Below are 22,322 nucleotides of genomic sequence, written 5' to 3'. Positions count from 1 at the left end.
ACTTGAGTGATCACAGTGAGGTGAGTTTTAAAAGCATGATACTGTTTTGATGATAAGTGTTTGAAGTTATTTTTTTATTGCATTTTGCATTGATATTAGAGTGGTTAGAGTGCCAACAGAGTGGTTGGGTACTACCAGTGCATGTCCAGAGTGCATAAAAGGAGATTACCATGACTCATGACTGCAGGTCTGGCAGTAACACCGTCACCACAACAGCCCTATGCCCACACACGAAACAGGCTTAGAATAAGACTTAATCTCAGAAGAAGAGCTATTGTAGCCTGAACAGTGCACTTAATAAGCTAACATTCAATGAAAGAATGAGAAGAGAATTAGAGTATAGCTTCTGCAACTCAAGCAAAGAGCCAACAGAGAAAAACAACAAGCATAAGGACACCAACTCAGGACCAAAGGAGCAACTTGAAGGAGGAACCCCAACTCAACCAGGAAGGACACACAGCCATCTTCTTCCTTTGTTCTCTTCTGTGCAGCCTGAACAATCAAGAAGCCACAACAGACAACAGGATCTCCATGTCTTCACTTCTCATCTTTCATTCTATTTCCTAACTCTCATTATGTTTGTAAATATTTTGATTAGTGTTATTAAATGTTGATTGTATGAAGAAACTGTGTTTGTCTTATTATTCTGGTAATTAACTCTAATTGATTTTCAAATAATTAATACCTTCAGATAAGTCTATTACTACTTGTAGTCTTCTAGGGCAGGCTTTCCCGGGGGGGGGGGACTGGGTTCGGGAAACCCTGTTATAGAGTTATTACTCAAATAAGTCAGGTCTTCTTACAATACTATTTTTTTCAGTAACTGAACTGGTGTCCCATTAATAATGTCATAGTGTACACACAACCTTACGCTATTACATTACTATGTCTGTCCCTCTGTTTTATGTCATATGTAACGGATGTGAAACGACTAGCTTAGTTAGCGGGGCACGCTAAATAGCGTTTCAATCGGTGACGTCACTTGCTCTAAGACCTTGAAGTAGTGGTTCCCCTTGCTCTGCAAGGGCTGCGGCTTTTGTGGAGCGATGGGTAACGATGCTTCGAGCTTGACTGTTGTTGATATGTACAGAGGGTCCCTGGTTCGTGCCCGGGTATGGGCGAGGGGACGGTCTAAAGTCATACTGTTACACATAGGTGTTCCCGCCTTGAAAATCACTCATTACAAAGATAAACAAAGACGATGAGCCTTACCTCCTGTTTCACGCTGTTGGTATGAACAGCTAAAACAAAAAACATTTTGTTGGCTTTCAGTTATAGCTTTCACTACACAGCAGCAGGAGTTGATTGAGCTTGATGCACAGGGGCAGCTTGTACATGACCCAAAGCCTGTCTGATCTCACGTGGTATGAGACTGTAATCCATCATCAGGAAGACAAAAGGCTATTATAAAGGACTAAAAAATCAACTCCAAAATCTCCCGAAATCAGAAATTGTGGACGGCTGGGCATGGGGCTAGCAACGCCATCCCATAAAACCCTTGTGCTACAGAAACAACAAAAAGTGACAATTCTACAACTGGATGTGAAGATCTTCCAGAGTCCCAGTCTTGTCTGACCGCCATCAGTAAACGCCTATGGAGGAACTGGTAACGTTAAGATGGGAGCACTGAACACAAAAGAAAAACTGTGCGTTGGCTTATGGAATGTTCAAACAATGTTTGAGTCCAGAAAGCTGGTACAGGTTACCAGCAAAATGAGGAGATACGAGCTATAGATCCTGGAGGTGAGTGAAGCCAGGTGGAATAGCCAGGAGGATAGACAACATAGTGAAGGTGTCACTATCATCCTACAGAATGGTGTACAGAAAACTCTGATGGAATGGAAACCAATCAGCAGCAGAATGACAAAAGCCAGACTCAATGGACAACATACCAAACTAACAATAATCCAATGTTATGCTCCCACAAACAATGCCAAAGATGAATAAAAATATCTGTTCTTTAACACCCTCTAATCTGGAGTAGAGAAGACGCCTGATCAAGACCTGCTCTTGTAGACCTGAATGCAGAGGTTGGTACCAAGAACACCAACTACGAGAGAACAATGGGGAAGCACGTCTGTGAAGAGAGGTTTGACAACAGTGAGATACTGTTAACATTCTGCGTCACAAATAACCTGGTGATAGGTGGCAGCCTGTTTCCCCACAAGAATATCCACAAGCTAAAATTCGTACTCTCCTAATGGAAGAGACAAGAACCAGCTTGACCACCTGATGATCGACACCAAGTGTAGAAGCTTGCATGAAGGGGGGCAGATGTTGCCAGTGATGACCATCTAGTGACTGCCGACATCGCCTTCCTCTATGGAAGGCTGAGGCAGTTGGGAGACATGAGCCAACTCCTCATGCTTACCATGGGGAGAAGCGTGGTACTGGTCAGGCACCGTGTTATGCGGTGGAGAGCACGGTGTCTCCAGTGCGCATTCACAGCCCGGTGTGCTACATCCCAGCTCCCCGCATCTGCTGGGCAAGGGTCAGCATCCAGCCAGGAAGGATGGTGCCGGCTCAGCGCGCCTGGTCTCCAGTGCGTCTCTTCGGCCCAGGATATCCTGCGCCGGCTCTGCGCACTGTGTCTCTGGTGTGTCTGCACAGCCCAGTGCATCCTGTGCCAGCGCCCCGCATTTGCAGGGCGACGATTACTATCCAGCCAGAACAGGTTGGGCAAGCTCTACGCTCGAGACCTCCAGTGCGCCTCCACAGCCCAGTGTATCCGGTACCTCCGCCAAGAACCAAGCCTCCAGTATGTCTCTGATGACCATGGAAAGAAGCCTCCAGTGATGATCCATGGCAAGAAGCCTCCAGTGATGATCCATGGCAGGAAGCCTCCAGTGAGGAGTCATGGCACAAAGCCTCTAACGACGGCCTCCAGTCCGGAGCCTCCAGCGACGGTCTCCAGTCCAGGGCCAGCAACGAGGGTCCCCAGTCCGGGGCCAGCAACGAGGGTCCACAGTCCGGGGCCAGCAACAAGGGTCCCTAGTCCTGGGCCCGCAACGAAGGTCCCCAGTACGGGGTCGGCGACGAGGGTCCCCAGTCCGGGGCCTGCAATGAAGGTCTCCAGTAAGGGGTCGGCAACGAGGGTCCCCGCACCAGAGGCGCCACCAAAGTGGGGTGAGCCAGAGGTGGAGCTGGGTCTACGTCCCGCACCAGAGCTGCCACCGCGGATAGATGCCCACCCGGACCCTCCCCTATAGGTACAGGTTTTGCAGCCGGAGTCCGCACCTTTGGGGGGGAAGTACTGTCACGCCCTGACCGTAGAGATACTTTTTATGTCTCTATTTGGTTTGGTCAGGGTGTGATTTGGGTGGCCATTCTATGTTTTGTTTTCTATGTTTTTGTATTTCTATGTTTTGGCCGGGTATGGTTCTCAATCAGGGACAGCTGTCTATCGTTGTCTCTGATTGGGAATCATACTTAGGCATCCTTTTTCCCTTCTGTCATTGTGGGAAGTTGTCTTTGTTAGGGTCACTATAGCCTTTGTAAGCTTCACGGTTGTTTTTGTTATTTCTTGTTTTGTTGGCGACATTTTTACAAATAAAAGAAAATGTACGCTCACCACGTGTCACAACGCCTGGAGTCGTGTGTGCGGAGTCAAATGCAGAGAGCAGAGGATACTGGGGAAACCGACTTTATTAGGTTTTCAAAGCGAACGCCCAAAACAACAGGCAAAATACGACACAAAATTGTCCAACCTAACACAGGGCACAAACGGACAGGAACACAACACGCACAATCTGACTAACAGAAAAACAAGCCCGCACAAAAACAGGCGGGCCTAACAGGCTTAAATAGACTGAATCAACAACCAAAATAAGAGACAGGTGCAACAATAAGACCAAACAAACAGAAAAGGAAAAGGGGATCGGTGGCAGTTAGTAGACCGGCGACGACGAGCGCCGAGCGCTGCCCGGAAAGGCAGGGGAGCCACCTTCGGTGGAAGTCGTGACACCACGCTGCACCTTGGTCTTCCTTGAACGACGGCCGTGACACTTCTATTCATAAAGATTGAATGGTTAATGGTCTGAATAAATAACTGCTATAGCCATCACGTGTTCACTCTACTTTCAAACTACCCGTTCTATTGTTCTATTGACTGCTCTATTTAACATTCAGCAAAAAAGAGTTTGAGTCCCTCTTCGAATAGTTTATTGGTATAAGAAACATTACAAAATTGATGTCCAGCAAGATATTCGAGTATAGCTTTTCCTGCATGGGTCTCCATGCATTTTTTAAGGAGAGGCCAGCGGAGCACAGGTGTGTGGGTATTGCGCAAGAGATATATTTGGCATTCTAGTTGTCAACTTGTTGAGGTAATCTGAAGAGATTTCACCCCATGCTTCCTGAAGCACCTCCCACAAGTAGGATTGGCTTGACGGTCAAGCTGCTCCCACAACAGCTCAATAGGGTTGAGTGTGGTGGCCACTCCTTTGTCCATTGTCTGTGTTCTTTTGCCCATCTTAATCTATTTTTTATTGGCCAGTCTGAGATATGTTTTTTTCTTTGCAACTGTGCCTAGAAGGCCAGCATCCCGGAGGCGCCTCTTCACTGTTGACGTTGAGACTGGTGTTTTGCGGGTACTATTTAATGAAGCTGCCAGTTGAGGACTTGTGGGGCGTCTGTTTCTCAAACTAGACACTAATATACTTGTCTTCTTGCTCAGAACAAGAATAGACTGATGAGTTTCTGAAGTAAGTTCTTTGTTTCTGATCATTTTGAACCTGTAATTGAACCCACAAACGCTGATGCTGTCACGCCTTGGTCATTGTATCTTGTGTTTTTGTTATATGTTTGGGTAGGCCAGGGTGTGACATGGGTTTATATGTTGTATTTCGTATTGGGGTTTGTATTAATTGGGAGTGTGTATTATTAGGGGTGTGTCTAGTTAGGCTTGGCTGCCTGAGGCGATTCCTAATTGGAGTCAGCTGATTCTCGTTGTCTCGGATTGGGAACCGTATTTAGGCAGCCTGAGTGCGCGTTGTATTTCGTGGGTGATTGTACCTGTCTCTGTGTTAGTCACCAGATAGGCTGTACTTAGTTTCACTCGTTTGTTGTTTTTGTATTTTCAGTTATTTCATGTACCGCATTATCTTCATTAAAAGTCATGAGTAACCTACACGCTGCATCTCTTCAAACAACAGACGAACTTCGTTACAGATGCTCCAGATACTAGTCTAGCAAAGGTCCGTTTTATTGCTTCTTTAATCAGAACAACAGCTTTCAGCTGTGCTAACATAATTGCAAATAGGTTTTCTAGTGATCAATTAGCCTTTTAAAATTATAAACTTGGATTAGCTAACACAATGTGGCATTGGAACACAGGAGTGATGGATGCTGATAATGGGACTCTGTACATCTATTGTCACGCTCTGATCTTAGAGATCCTTTTTATGTCTCTATTTTGGTTTGGTCAGGGCATGAGTTAGGGTGGGGATTCTGTGATTCTGTGTTTGGCCGGGTGTGGTTCTCAATCAGAGGCAGCTGTCTATCGTTGTCTCTGATTGAGAACCATACTTAGGTAGCCTTTTCCCACCTGTGTTTTGTGGTTAGTTATTTTCTGTTTTGTGTGTCGGCACCAGACAGAACTGTTTTGTTTGTTCTGCTTTGTTATTTTTTGTTCTAGTGTTCAGTTTTATTAAAAATCATCAACATGTACCACGCTGCACCTTGGTCCTCTTCTTCAAATAGCCGTTACACCTATGCAGACATTCCATTAAAAATCTGCCGTTTCCAGCGACAAAAGTCATTTACAACATTAACAATATCTACACTGTATCTCTGATCAATTTTATGTTATTTTAATGTACTTTTTTTCTTTCTTCAAAAATAAGGACATTTCTAAGAGACCCCAAACTTCTGAACAGCAGTGTAAGTCTAATACTACATTGAATGTCTTACCTGAAAGAGGTAGGCTAGGACATCTATATATCAATCTAGAACAGGATTATCTATTTTGATGGAAAGAGAAAGACTGCGATAGAATGCTCGCATGTGCACTGATTTAAAGCAACGATATTCGAGTGATAGGCTGTTTCAAAACTCTGCAGCTGCAATAAAAAGTATACAGGTGTATATATACTTGCAATGAAAAAACAAGGTGACCTCCGAAAGCCAGATGGAGATGGGTAAATTAGATTTATATTACTGTAGCTTAAGCTATGCTGCAGCAAATATAGGCCTACCTGTCACAAGTAACTGGAAGGTTGCAAGTTCAAACCCCCGAGCTGACAAGGTACAAATCTGTCGTTCTGCCCCTGAACAGGCAGTTAACCCACTGTTCCTAGGCCGTCATTGAAAATAAGAATTTGTTCTTAACTGACTTGCCTAGTTAAATAAAGGAAAAAGAATAAATAAAAAAATTATTGTGAACTGCGCTCCATACTGAGATATGCTGTCTGTCCCCACCCTGAGCGTTGATTCATCATGCAGAAGCCATAGTCATTTAATTTAACAGTAATTTAACTGTTCCATTTCACTCCATGCTGTCCATATGTCACGACTTCTGCCGAAGTCGTTGCCTCTCCTTGTTTGGGCGGTGCTCGGCGTTCGACGTCACCGGTCTTCTTGATCATTGATCCATTTTTCATTTTCCATTGGTTTTGTGTTTTCTTCCTGCACTCCTGGTTTCATTCCCATTCATTCCCTGTTGTGTATTTAACCCTCACTTTCCCCTCATGTCTTTGTCAGAGATTGTTTTATTGTCATTGTTGTTTATTTGTTGTGTTGGTGCGCGACGGGTCCTCGTACCCATGTTTGTTCATGTCTGTACTTTTAGTGTTATGGAGCATGTTCCGTGGACATTTATTAAAAGACTCCATTTACACTCCATTTTGACTCTCCTGCGCCTGACTTCCCTGCCAGCTATACACACGGAGCTGACACCATATGAATAATTCATTATAATTTACCGGTTTCCTACAGTTATTTATCCAGAGAAAAGGACGTGGTTTTAAAAGTCAACAGAACTGACCTTCTCTACACTGACAATATTAATGTTATTTGTTCAATGATTTATTATGCCTATTGCTTGAACATATAATACTTTTTTTAAAAGAACTGACCGTCTCACAGTCCTACAAAACATTTATCCTGGTGGGGCATTTCCCTTGGACCACTCCCCTTACCAATGCTGCAAAAAAATGTATCTTGGGGAATCACTGACTTCAGTATATTACTTACCATATACTGACATAGAGCCAGGATACAAGCCATTCTAAACAATGGCCAAATGTATAGTTAGGCTATTCATATTTCCCTACCTAGTAACATTTGCTGACACATTTCTACTTTGCTTCCGATTGATTGTGACACTTAATTATGTCTTGCAGGCACAACTACTGTTTTTTTGCCATCCTGTCGCTCTTACATCTGGTGTTCATGCATTTGGAGGGCAGTAAAATCCATGTGTGTATCATGTTCACAGTTTTCTCCTCTGCATGTAACACAATCCGTTTGTCCTCTTGGACAGACAGAGGAGACTTCGGACTTGATGCTATGCTTATCACATGGATCACCAACTTTTTAACTAATATCTCTTAGCAGGTACAAGTTGGCAACACACTCTCTGAGGTGCGCACTACTTCAGTTGGAACCCCACAGGGAAGTGTTCTTTCACCAATACTATACATACTGTATACTACTGCCGGAGCCAGTTCCCAGGGCGCCACCTGATCAAATATGCTGACGATACTGCTTTGGTCATTCTTCCCGAAGTGGATGAGACGGAGCATGGACCAGCCCTAAAGGATTTTACTGTCTGATGTGAGTCATCCCATCTAATATTAAATACATCAAAAACTAAGGACAAGGTGATTGACTTTCGAAGGAACATTACTATGCACACACCATCACTGATAAAAGGTGAGCCCATTGAAATAGTGGAGGAATACAATGTCGTGTCTTTGGCATCATTAAACTGAAGACTTATTTGTCAAATAACTCTAATTATTATTACGCGATCAAACTGACTAATCATGTAACTGTAATTAACTAGGAAGTCGGGGCACCAAGGAAAATATTCAGAATAGAAAGTTATACTTTTCCTGATATAACTTTTCAGATACATTAATATCTGATCAATTAGCCTTCTGATTAATGACTTATTCTTTATTTTCCCTCACGTTAGTCTCATTCCAAACGTCGTAAATTGTTGTGTATCTGCACGAAACCAGTCTTCACTATGAGTCATCCATACATCAATTGTCTTAAATCCTTTATTTACTAAGTAATTCACAGAAATGCATAAACAAACAGTAGATAGTTACAAGGAAATGATAGCGGATATGCTTTAGTGGGCTAAACCGGCATCGCGGCTTGGTGTACAAAAAGGGAAGTGGGGGTCAACTGCGATGAGACACCATGAGAAACATGGTCTGGTGAAAACCCGGGTGGGGGTTTTAGTCAAAAGAGTAGAAAAGGGCCTGTCCCAGGATGCCCGACCATAACTGTGCTCATGTGCGGTCCTCTGATTTAGTTAAACTCCAAAGGGAATTGGAGTTTCCTTCATTAAACAGTCCAAAATCACATTTCACAATAACACAAACAGTATCATACTCAATCATTAATCTTATACAACAATTAGATGTAAGCCTCATATCTGAGTCTATTATATAAACAGCGTTATGGTAATGTGGCCGTATTGTCTCCCATGAGTTTCACAAAATTGTACCAAACGGACCAGTTAGTAGCTGGATTCTTCACCAATCTTTTATACCTTCTCCAGAACATAAATGTTGTTCGGTTCTCCAGTTCTGTGAGGTGGAAGAAATTCCTTTGTACTCTCTATGAAACTTTACTCTCTCTCTATACTGTGGCCATGAGGAGATAATCTCCTCCAGGAATTTACGACCTCTCTCTGACCACAGCAGTCTGGGTGTAGGAGACAGGGGGTAGGGGGATGGTGCATAGAAAAGGGTTGGTGCAGAGGGAGGGGTGCTCGCTGTACCCAAAGAGGGCAACGTCATGACAACAAATACCATGGGCTAGTCATTGACAACAAGCTGTCCTGGGATCAGTGTACTGACGCTATTTTTAAGATAGGCCAACAGAGAATGTATTTCCTATGGAAACTGCACTTTTTTAATGCTGATCTAACCATCATGGTTCTATTTTATAAATCTTTCATTGAGAGCATTCTGTCCTACTGCTTGACCTGCTGGTTTGGGAATTTCAAGGTTGCACAGAAAAATAGGTTGGGCAAGTTGGTCAGGACTTGCAGAAAAATCATGGGGCAGCAACAGCAAGAAATGTCATCTATCTCTCTACCTGGGCAGAGCCCTCCATAAGTCGAATAAAATAGCGGTTGACTCTTCCCATCCACTCCACCCTGAATTTCAGCATCTTCCTTCTGGCCGCAGGTACAGACTACCTATGGTTAAAAACAATACTGCCATGTACTTTTATTCAACAAAATGTTGGACTAATTGCACTTAGCACTTGCACTATGAAACTGCACTTACCCTGCCTATTTGTTTGTAAATATCCTTTGCTATTTATTTTACATTTTTGATGTGATATGTTTTATGACTGCTGCAAGATCAACAAATTGGATGCAGTCTATTACAGTGCCATCCGTTTTGTCACCAAATCCCCATATACTACCCACCACTGCAACCTGTATGCTCTCTTTGGCTGGCCCTCGCTTCATACTCGTCGCCAAACCCACTGGCTCCAGGTCATCTACAAGTCTTTGCTAGGTAAAGCCCTGCATTATCTCTGTTCACTGGTCACCATAGCAGCACGCGCTCCAGCAGGTATATTTCACTGGTCACCCCCGAAAGGCGTGTGGCCGCCTTTCCTTCCAGTTCTCTACTGCCAATGACTGGAACGAACTGCAAAAATCTCTGAAGCTGGAGACTCTTATCTCCCTCACCAACTTCAAGCACCAGCTGTCAGAGCAGCTCACAGATCATTGCACCTGTACATAGCCCATCTGTAAATAGCCCATCCAACTACCTCATCCCCATACTGTATTAATTTATTTTGCCCCTTTGCACCCCAGAATCTCTACTTGGACATTCATCTTCTGCACATCTATCACTCCAGTGTTTAATTTCTGTATCGTAATTACCTCGCCACTATGGCCTATTTTACTGCCTTACCTCCCTTATTGTCACAGTCATCATAGAGGAGACCAAGGCGAGCTTGGTAGGTGAACATAACTCTTTAATAAAAGAGAGAACACTGAACAGAACTCAATGAAACAACAAACCGAACCGTGAAGCAATATGGCTAGTGCAGAACAGGCAACTAAACATAGAATATAACCCACAAAACCAACATGGAAAATGGCAACCTAAATAGGATCCCCAATCAGAGAGAACGACAAACAGCAGCCTCTGATTGGGAACCAATTCAGGCCACCATAGACCTATATATACCTAGACAAACCAAAATCCCATAGATGTACAAAAAACCCTAGACAAGAAACACACATACCACCCTCATCACACCTTGACCTAACCAAAATAATAAAGAAAACTAAGATAACTAAGGTCAGGGTGTGACACTTATCTTACCTCATTTGCACACACTGTATATATATATATTTTCCTACTGTATTATTGACTGTATGTTTGTTTATTCCATGTGCAACTCTGGGTTGTTGTACGTGTTGAACTGCTTTGCTTCATCTTGGCCAGGTTGCAGTTCTCAACTAGCCTACCCGGTTAAATAAAGGTGAAATCTTTTTTATTTTTTTTAATGTAATAATCCTGAACTTTCCTTGATGGAAAAATTTACATCTGATGCACCGCCACACTTCATGATCAAATATCCAAATATCAAAGTCTGGAGAGCAAGGATCAAAGTGAGCAGTCAGAATACAATTACTTATAATAAATGAGTCAATAAATCAGGGGTGTCAAACTCAATTCGTGGAGGGCCGTGTGTCTGCTGGTCCAGGAGGGGTGTGTGTCTGCTGGTCCAGGAGGGGTGTGTGTCTGCTGGTCCAAGAGGGCCATGTGTCTGCTGGTCCAGGAGGGCCATGTGTCTGCTGGTCCAGGAGGGCCGTGTGTCTGCTGGTCCAGGAGGGGTGTGTGTCTGCTGGTCCAGGAGGGCCATGTGTCTGCTGGTCCAGGAGGGCCATGTGTCTGCTGGTCCAGGAGGGCCATGTGTCTGCTGGTCCAGGAGGGCCATGTGTCTGCTGGTCCAGGAGGGCCATGTGTCTGCTGGTCCAGGAGGGCCGTGTGTCTGCTGGTCCAGGAGGGCCATGTGTCTGCTGGTCCAGGAGGGCCATGTGTCTGCTGGTCCAGGAGGGCCATGTGTCTGCTGGTCCAGGAAGGCCATGTGTCTGCTGGTCCAGGAGGGCCGTGTGTCTGCTGGTCCAGGAGGGCCATGTGTCTGCTGGTCCAGGAGGGGTGTGTGTCTGCTGGTCCAGGAGGGCCATGTGTCTGCTGGTCCAGGAGGGCCGTGTGTCTGCTGGTCCAGGAGGGCCATGTGTCTGCTGGTCCAGGAGGGCCATGTGTCTGCTGGTCCAGGAGGGCCATGTGTCTGCTGGTCCTTGAGGGCCGTGTGTCTGCTGGTCCTGGAGGGCCGTGTGTCTGCTGGTCCTGGAGGGCCGTGTGTTTGCTGGTTTTTGTTATTTCAATTCTATCAGAGTCTTGTTAAGACCTCGACAACCAGGTTATGGGAGTTCCCAACTAATCAGTGACCTTAATTGATCAATCAACCACAAAGGAGTTGTAAAATCCCCAGACACTCGGCCCTCCAGGACTGGAGTTTGACACATAAATTAATAAACTGACGACTCACCACAGTTCTCCTCGTCCGCTTCATTTCCACAGTCATCGATACCATTGCAGTGCATGAGCTGGGGCAGGCACATGCTCAGGTTGCCACAAGGGAAATATCCTAGGGGGCAGTTTGTCTTCTCCTCCGAGACGTTGAATGAAGTTCCTGCTGAAAATTCAAGAGCCATGTTTCAATTTCAAAGTCGGTGTTTCTCATTGATTGGGGAATGGGGAAACATATTATAAGCGGGGAATGGGAACAGATATTATAAGTGGGGAATGGGAACACATATTATAAGTGGAGAATGGGAACACATTATAAGTGGAGAATGGGAACACATATTATAAGTGGGGAATGGGAACACATATTATAAGTGGGGAATGGGAACACATATTATAAGTGGGGAATGGGAACACATATTATAAGTGGGGAATGGGAACACATATTATAAGTGGGGAATGGGAACACATTATAAGTGGGGAATGGGAAACACATATTATAAGTGGGGAATGGGAACACATTATAAGTGGGGAATGGGAACACATTATAAGTGGGGAATGGGAAACACATATTATAAGTAGGGAATGGGAACACATGTTATAAGTGGGGAATGGGAACACATATTATAAGTGGGGAATGGGCACACATATTAAAAGTGGAGAATGGGAACACATATTATAAGTGGAGAATGGGAACACACATTAAAAGTGAGGAATGGGAACACATATTATAAGTGGGGAATGGGAACACATATTAAAAGTGGGGAATGGGAACACATATTATAAGTGGAGAATGGGAACACACATTAAAAGTGGGGAATGGGAACACATATTATAAGTGGGGAATGGGAACACATATTATAAGTGGGGAATGGGAACACATATTAAAAGTGGGGAATGGGAACACATATTATAAGTGGGGAATGGGAACACATATATAAGTGGGGAATGGGAACACATATTATAAGTGGGGAATGGGAACACATTATAAGTGGGGAATGGGAAACACATATTATAAGTAGGGAATGGGAACACATATTAAAAGTGGGGAATGGGAACACATATTATAAGTGGGGAATGGGAACACATATTAAAAGTGGGGAATGGGAACACATATTATAAGTGGGGAATGGGAACACATATTATAAGTGGAGAATGGGAACACATATCATAAGTGTGGAATGGGAACACATATTATAAGTGGGGAATGGGAACACATATTATAAGTGGGGAATGGGAACACATATTATAAGTGGGGAATGGGAAACACATATCATAAGTGTGGAATGGGAACACATATTATAAGTGGGGAATGGGAACACATATTATAAGTGGGGAATGGGAACACATATTATAAGTGGGGAATGGGAACACATTAAAAGTGGGGAATGGGAACACATATTATAAGTGGAGAATGGGAACACATATCATAAGTGTGGAATGGGAACACATATTATAAGTGGGGAATGGGAACACATATTATAAGTGGGGAATGGGAACACATATTATAAGTGTGGAATGGGAACACATATTATAAGTGGGGAATGGGAACACATTATAAGTGGAGAATGGGAACACATATCATAAGTGTGGAATGGGAACACATATCATAAGTGTGGAATGGGAACACATATCATAAGTGTGGAATGGGAACACATATTATAAGTGGAGAATGGGAACACATATCATAAGTGTGGAATGGGAACACATATTATAAGTGGAGAATGGGAACACATATCATAAGTGTGGAATGGGAACACATATTATAAGTGTGGAATGGGAACACATATCATAAGTGTGGAATGGGAACACATATTATAAGTGGAGAATGGGAACACATATCATAAGTGTGGAATGGGAACACATATCATAAGTGTGGAATGGGAACACATATTATAAGTGGAGAATTTGAACACATATCATAAGTGTGGAATGGGAACACATTATAACACCACATAAAATTAAAGGGCGGTTGCTAATTTTAAAGTTTGTGTATTTCCTGAGTGGAAACATAATATTATAAGAGCCCTCTAAAAATGATGAAAGTAAACATCTTTCAGTATCGTCCACCCAAGGGGAGCTAGCTCATCAGTCAGTAGGCACTGGATGGGTTTGTCGAAAACACTTGAGCATTTTCCTATCAATGTTTCATTTAGCAGTCAATTCTGAAAATGTATGAAATACGAAATATTAACAGGGCTCCCATGGTATTCAGTTCATAGAGATTATTTATTCTTAGTTCAGAGTGTTCATGTGCTCTCTGGAGTATAGGCTAGTTGCATAATGCAACAGGGGAACATATCCACCATCCTTTATCTGCTTCCATGATAATCAAACTAAACGGGTGCACTTTTACATGCAAAGACCCCCTACTGCCTTTTTGCTCCTGATATATACCCACACATCATACTGTTTCTAGTCAGTTATATGTTTCTGAAATATACCCACACAATATACTTTAGTCAGTTACATGTTTTTGAAATATACCCACACATCATACAGTGCACCAGGAAAGTATTCAGACTTTTTCCACATTTTGTTACGTTACAGCCATATTCTAAAATATATTAAATTGTCCGTCCCCCCCTCAATCTACGCACAATACCCCATAATGACGAACCAAACTGTTTTTATTTTAGCAAATGTATAATTTTTGTTGTTGTTGAAATATCACATTTACAAAAGTATTCAGACCCTTTACTCAGTACTTCGTTGAAGCACTTTTGGCTGCAATTACAGCCTTGGGTCTTCTTCAGTATGACGTTACAAGCTTGGCACACCAGAATTTGGGCAGTTTCTCCCATTATTCTCTGCAGATCCTCTCAAGCTCGGTCAGGTTGGATGGGGAGCATCACTCCACAGCTAATTTCAGGTCTCTCCAGAGATGTTCGATTGAGTTCAAGTCCGGGCCTTGGCTGGCCCACTCAAGGACATTCAGAGAATTGTCCCAAAGCCACTCCTGCGTTGACTTGGCTGTGTGCTTAGGGTTGTTGCCCTGTTGGAAGGTGAACTGTCGCCCCATTCTGAGATCCTGATCGCTCTGGAGCAGGTTTTCATCAATGATCTCTCTGCACTTTGATCTGTTCATCTTTCTCTCGATCCCGACTAGTCTCACAGTCCCTACCGATGAAAAACATCCCCCCACCACCACGTTTCACCATGGGGATGGTGCTAGGTTTCCTCCAGACGTGACGCTTGGCTTTCTGGCCAAAGAGTTCAATCTTGGTTTCATCGGACCAGAGAATCTTGTGGCAAACTCCAAGTGGGCTGTCATGTGCCTTTTACTGAGGCGTGGCTTCTGTCTGGCCACTCTACCATAAAGGCCTAATTGGTGCAGTGGTGCAGAGATGGTTGTCCTTCTGGAAGGTTCTCCTTTCTCCACAGAGGAACTCTGGAGCTCTGTTAGAGTGACCATGTGTGCCTTTCCAAATCATGTCCAATCAACTGAATTTACCACAGGTGGACTCCAATCATGTTGTAGAAACATCTCACGGACAATCAATGGTAACATGATGCACCTGTGCTCAACTTCGAGTCTCATAGCAAAGGGTCTGACTATTAATGTAAATAAGGTATTTCTATTTTTAATTTGCAAACATAAAAAAAATGTTTTCTGTGTTGTCATTATGGGGTATTGTGTGTAGATTGATAAAAAAAAGTAATACATTTTAGAATAAGGCTGTAAAAAAGTGTGAAACAAAAGAAGGGGTCTGAATACTTTCCAAATGCAGTGTATGTTTCTGAAATATACCCACACATCATCGTGTATGTAGTCCGTTATTTGTTTCTAAACTGACTGCTTACTGAAGCATTTGTCAATGCAAGCTTGAACCTCAATTTCCACTCTTTTCCATGTTGATCCATATTCCACCAATGGACCAGGAGAAGTGTTGCTCTTTATGTCAAAGCCATCTTAAATTGGTGGGATCATCCTAGATTCTATTGCTCCTTCTGCTGTACAACCAACCAACACCTAACTGCTTTACAAAAGAGGCACTTACAACAACATAATGGGCATTTTACCTGGTTTTCCCACTGTTTGTCACACAGAGAGCGTAACCAATGAATATTCCCAGCGGGAATTGGTTGTAATTAAGTGAGGCATGCTTGACACATGGTCATCATGGTTTACTGACCAGATAACAACCAAATATATGGTGCCATTCCCAGTTGTCTTGATGTCATCATGCTGGAATCATGAGAATGAAGACTACATGAACCCTAACACCTGATAGTGACATCTCAGTGCTTAGTGGGGTGACTAGGAGTCTTTGTCGATGTGCCATTGAGCAAGGCACTTAACCCTGAATGCTTCTGTTAAATGACTGAAATGTAAATGTATTGTAAAGATGGACATGGTAAGTCATGTGCAAATCTCAGGGCTTTGGCTAACCTCAGCCATGCACTTTCATCACAACAGAGACATGAGTGAGGGACCTAGGTTCACACTCGCTCTGAGAAATTCACTGCTCTCAAAATCAATCGTGGAGATACTGATGTATAAGCTCTGATGGATGGTTGGAACCATCATTCTCCTCTAACTGTGTTGGTCATCCAGCATGATAACATCAAGACAACTGGGAATGGCACCATATGTTTGGTTGTTATCTGGTCAGTAAACCATGATGACCATGTGTCAAGCATGCCTCACTTAATTACAACCAATTCCCGCTGGGAATATTCATTGGTTACGCTCTCTGTGTGACAAACGGGGGAAAACCAGGTAAAATGCCCATTAAGTGTAAGTGCCTCTTTTGTAAAGCAGTTAGGGGTTGGTTGGTTGTACAGCAGTAGGAGCAATAGAATCTAGGATGATCAACTTGAATTTAAGATGGCTTAGAGGAGAACTGTGTTTGAGGAGAAGGATGGTTCCAACCATCCATCAGAGCTTATACACTAAGATAAAATCACAGGTAGGAAAACCAATCTACCGGCTGTAATCTGCAGCCACCAACATACTGAGGAGAACTGCAGTCCTCTTGGTGTCTCGTATCATTTCAGAAGAGATACATAAATTATCTTTCAGAAGTCATTGCTCATCCATCCTAATAAGAGTATGTTTCCTTAACAATTCTTGAATCCATGTCTCTAGAGGAACATCATTCTGGATACAGCCATGCATGATGCAACAAGGAAACTCATTCAAAGAGACTTGCAAAGCTGTTTATGTCTAACATCTGTTCCCACCATGGCAGGTGATGCAGTGAATTTGAGTTGAGCAAACACATTTTATATTGACAGAATTTTTGTCACAGCTGTCTTAAGTTGGAGCTATGTTTTTCTTTTGTTCAAGTAACACTTGGAACGAAAAGTTGAGTAAACAAAAAACGCTATGGAACCAGTTACTGTACTTAATAATAAATAGTTGAAACAACAACATTTGCAGGTGTTTTTATTTTTATTTTTACAGTGCATAATGTTTCCATTTCAAGCAACAGAAATTGACATCAGCACTTTATGTCAGTCTGCATGAAACACTTTGTTTTGGGAATGAAGTATCACCTTTATGTCAGTCTGCATGGGACACTTTGTTTTGGGAATGAAGTAGCACTTTACGTCAGTCTGCATGAGACACTTTGTTTTGGGAATGAAGTAGCACTTTACGTCAGTCTGCATGAGACACTTTGTTTTGGGAATGAAGTAGCACTTTACGTCAGTCTGCATGAGACACTTTGTTTTGGGAATGAAGTAGCACTTTACGTCAGTCTGCATGGGACACTTTGTTTTGGGAATGAAGTAGCACTTTACGTCAGTCTGCATGAGACACTTTGTTTTGGGAATGAAGTAGCACTTTACACTAGTCTGCATGGGATATTTTGTTTTGGGAATGAAGTAGACCTTTACGTTAGTCTGCATGGGACACTTTGTTTCGGGAATGAAGTAGAACTTTACACTAGTCTGCATGGGACATTTTGTTTTGGGAATGAAGTAGAACTCTACGTTAGTCTGCATGGGACACTTTGTTTTGGGAATGAAGTAGCACTTTACACTAGTCTGCATGGGACATTTTGTTTTGGGAATGAAGTAGAACTTTATGTTAGTCTGCATGGGACACTTTGTTTCGGGAATGAAGTAGAACTTTACGTTAGTCTGCATGGGACACTTTGTTTTGGGAATGAAGTAGCACTTTACACTAGTCTGCATGGGACATTTTGTTTTGGGAATGAAGTAGAACTTTATGTTAGTCTGCATGGGACACTTTGTTTCGGGAATGAAGTAGAACTTTACGTTAGTCTGCATGTGACACTTTGAAATACATATACCTTCAATGTAGCCTGTGTGCTCAATTACTTTTTCATGCCAAATTAATCTGAGTCAATACTAAGAATATCTCTTGATCTGTGTACAAAATCCATGCACATTAAAGATCAAATTTGAGGAAGAAAGTGCTATTGCAGTGTCCCAAATAACCCTGTGGGAAAGTTATTTTTGGTCAACTGATGTTAGACAGTCTCTCAGTCCATCTGTCAATGTGGACACTTTCCAGCACCGAGCCACAGAGCAACCTGTCACTAACATGGCTGACTTGTCAGTCAGGATACTGTAGGAGGTCTACCTTTTTTCACCCCAAATATTTGCATATAATTTTCATTAATTGGAGCTCATCTGATTTCATCAATTTGTGACACCTGTTGTGCTGTGCATTACAGGGTGGTCTAGCCTATCAGAGCCTGCCTGGCAGAATTGTTTGAAGATGGCCGTACTACGGATAATTTAGCTATTTATTTAGAATTTTAGGGCCCCTGTATGTATAAAATATATACAAAATTAATTCACAAAATAATGAATTTGGCCTTTACTGCTACAGACAGTAAAAAATAAATAATAAGAAAACAGGTTTTGAAGTGTTCGTCCTATATCTAGGAGATAAAGGATGTCTCATGAAATATATATTTTTTTACACATATTTAACCCTTTTTTGTTGGCACAAAACTAATTCCATTCATTTTTTAAACCGGTTCCAGGTTACCTTCAATAACGAGGCTATATACAGGGGGTACCGGTACTGAGTCAATGTGTGGGGGTACAGGATGGTTGAAGTAATTTGTACATGTAGGTAGGGGAGAAGTGACTATGCATAGATAATAAACAGCAAGTTGTAGCAGCATTCTTATGGCTTGGGGGTAGAAGCTGTTAAGGAGCCTTTTGGTCCTCGACATGGCGCTCCGGTACCGCTTGCTGTGTGGTAGCAGAGAAAACAGTCTATGACTTGGGAGACTGTAAGTAGCCTAGGGCAGGGATCGTGAAAGGGGAGTGGATTTAACAAGTGACATCAATACAGGACATAATACAATGTCATGGAAAGAGCAGGTGTTCCTAAAGTTCCGTACACTCAGTGTATGTGTTTGTGTACCCATGTCATCAAAGTTTGAAATTATTATGTTTTGACAAATACAATATCTGTTTGGGCTTCTTGCGTCAATTTTGCAAGAGTACAAATTATTTATAATTATGTTCCAGCCCCTGACCATCCACTCAAGAAGAAATGGGCCCGTGGCTGAATCTAGTTGAAGACCCCTGGCCTCGGGTATGTGGTGACTGACAAGCACTTATAGCTGGATTACTCATTTCACTGATTGAAATTGATGCATGCAGGCTCAACAGATACTCAATGATCTTGATCATCACTTTTAAACAAGCTACAATTGTCATGGAAATACTGAATAAAGCAAATGTTCTCAGATGTGTTATACAATATATGCAATACGAATACAATATTTGAATCATTGATTTTACTAATCAATATTTGTTTGATATCTGCAAGTGGTGGGAATGTAATTTTAGAATATGACTCTCAGGGCCAAATTCTTTGCAATGCTAATTTCAGAAAAGCCCAGGGCAAGATCCTGACATGTTATATTTAGTGTATGAGCCACAATATGTATCTCTATGGTATGAGCATCATAAAGGAGATGGTTTCTATATCATTCTCTACTGGCGTTCATTCCACATCATTGAAATAAGGTGAACAGTTATGTAAAAAGGTCCCATGACCTCAATGCTCTCTTGTAAACAAATGGTGGAAAAATACATTATTTATATGACTGAGAATAATATTCCTCAACCCCAAATGAGTCTCTCCAAACTGCATAAACAGCGCCACAGCAATGTAATGTCTCAATGTGAAACATTAGCAGCCAATAAAGCTGCAATGTGCAGAAATCGCTACTCCATTTCCTGGTTGCTAAATTCTATTAGTTTGCCTAATTTCAGGTTATTTGACAAATCAAGCAATGTATAGTGTAGAGCCATCAAAGTCAACTCTCGACCTCAAAGCCAGTTTCACTGCATTTTTTCATTGTTGCACTCTAAACCGGAAGTGATTTAGACCTGGGACACCAGGTGGGTGCAATTAATTATCAGGTAGAAGAGAAAACCAGTAGGCTCCAGGACATCATAGGGTAAGAGTTGAGTAAATAGTTGAGGAGGAAATGGAGTGTTTTCGGATTTACGTACAGACTAATACGAAATGCTCTGAGACCAGGTTGGGACTCAGGGGTAGACATAACATTAAGCATGTAAATCCAGGACATTCCAATTAGTCTGATATATTACGTTTTGTATGGTATCGTATGTATTCATTTGTGTCCATGTCCATCTTCCATTTCATGTGATATCTTACGAATTACAATTCGTATATGTTACAAATTGCGTTATGTACAATATGTTATGAATTCGACATTTGTTTAATATGTTTCGAATGAGCAAAACGTATATGATGTTACAAATTCCAATTTGTTGTGGCTAATGTTTGCTAGGTGGTTAACACTAACGTTAGCTAGGCTAAGGGTTAGGGCTTAAGTTTAGGGTTAAGGTTAGGAGTACGGTTAAAGGGTTAAGGTTATGGTTATGGTTAGGTAGTTTCAAAGTTGCTAATCAGCTAAAATGCTAAAGTTTTCCGTGATGAGATTTTAACACGCAACATTTGGATTGTTAGGTGTTAATGTTGTATGCCTACCCATCCAACCTAAAAGTAACCTTCTGTCTTATGTAACCATACAAAACGTATCATATCATACTAATACGTGTCTATGTTACGCTTAGTCTATTAGACCAGGCTACAACGGCGAAGGCAATTAGATACCATAACGAAAATATTTTCATTTCTTGCCATTATAGCGCACATAAACGTAATTTCGTCTGTCAAGTGTCCGACAGTATTTTCGATAGCAAAGCTACAATATAGGCTGCATTTAGCGGCATCTATTGCAATATAAACGTCTAAGACGTTCAGGCTAAGCAAACTTCCAGAAGACCTGTATCAAAAATAAATGCAAACAATGCCAGAATTGGAGGGGAAAACAGATAATATACAGGCTTAAACCATACATTAGCATAAATACAAATTGGTCAATTTCAGAGTTAACAAACTGATGTGCAACATATCATTAGGTTAAACATACCTGTCACTCCATACATGAGAATCCAAGCGACATAAGCTTGCATATTTAACTGTAACCGCATTAAAAAAACGAGAAAACAGAAGTTTAAGTTTTCTTCCAAGCTTCCAACGCGTAAAAGCTGTAGTCTAAGAACTGCAGTTTCCAAGATGGGCTAGACTACTTAGTAGTTAAGTTTGTAAAGATGGTTAGCGGCTGTATGGTGCCAACAGTAGAGAAACCGATTCGAAACTGCTCCAGAGAATCTATTTCATCAACTGGCGCGCGGAAATCTCCACTGCCGCTCTAGAGCGCGTGCGAACCGTTTGTCATCAACAGAGGGAAAGGGAGACGGGGAGAGCGAGAGAGAGATACATACATACATACAGAAAGAGAGAGAGATACATACATAGAGAGAGAGAGATAGATACAGAAAGAGTGATAGAGAGAGAGAGCGAGGGAGAGAGAAAGACAGCGATAAATACAGAGAGATTAAGACAGAGAGAAAGAAAGATGGAGATATAGATATACATAGAAAGAGACAGAGAAAGAAAGACAGAAAGAGATGGATACATAGAGAGAGAGAAAGAGATACAGAGATAGAAAGACAGAGAGAGTGAGAGGCAGAAAGACAGAGAGATACATAGAGAGAGAAAGAAAGACAGAGATATGGCTACATATATACAGTGGGGCAAAAAAGTATTTAGTCAGCCACCAATTGTGCATGTTCTCCCACTTAAAAAGATGAGGAAATACTTATTTTCCACCATAATTTGCAAATAAATTCATAAAAAATCCTACAATGTGATTTTCTGGATTTTTTTTCCTCATTTTGTCTGTCATAGTTGAAGTGTACCTATGATGAAAATTACAGGCCTCTCTCATCTTTTTAAGTGGGAGAACTTGCACAATTGGTGGCTGACTAAATACTTTTTTGCCCCACTTTATAGAGAGAGAGTGAGAAAGAAATACAGAGAGAAAGAAAGACAGTGTCACGCGGGACTAGGTGTGTGTGCAGGAATCAGACTCAGAGAGAGAGTAACGGAGTAAAGTGCTTTACTATTGCACACCAAATTGATAAGCCCAATAAAATACAGGGCGCAGGACACTATACCAGACAACCCAAAACCACAGGGTGTCCAGTATAGAAAACAAAATACACCACAACCTAATATTGACACACGTAACAAAAGACAATACC

General features: G+C 42.1%; 1 protein-coding gene across 2 annotated transcripts in view; it reads right to left on the bottom strand.

Moving 5' to 3' along the window:
* LOC118375338 (relaxin receptor 1-like) overlaps positions 1–21,444 on the bottom strand; it is a 93,712-nt gene extending 72,268 nt beyond the window's left edge. For both annotated transcript variants that reach the window (XM_052511378.1, XM_052511374.1), the window contains exons 1-2: positions 21,146–21,444; positions 11,764–11,910 (exon numbers count right to left, since the gene is read on the bottom strand). In XM_052511378.1, coding sequence (XP_052367338.1) covers positions 11,764–11,910; positions 21,146–21,206 — 208 coding nt within the window. In that variant the 5' untranslated portion in view covers positions 21,207–21,444. The remainder of the gene's footprint in view (positions 1–11,763; positions 11,911–21,145) is intronic.
* Between the last annotated feature and the right edge of the window lie 878 nt (positions 21,445–22,322).

The sequence above is a fragment of the Oncorhynchus keta genome, chromosome 4 (genome assembly GCF_023373465.1).
Source record: "Oncorhynchus keta strain PuntledgeMale-10-30-2019 chromosome 4, Oket_V2, whole genome shotgun sequence".
Taxonomy (NCBI): Eukaryota; Metazoa; Chordata; class Actinopteri; order Salmoniformes; family Salmonidae; genus Oncorhynchus; species Oncorhynchus keta.
This window is presented reverse-complemented; position numbering and strand designations above follow the sequence as displayed.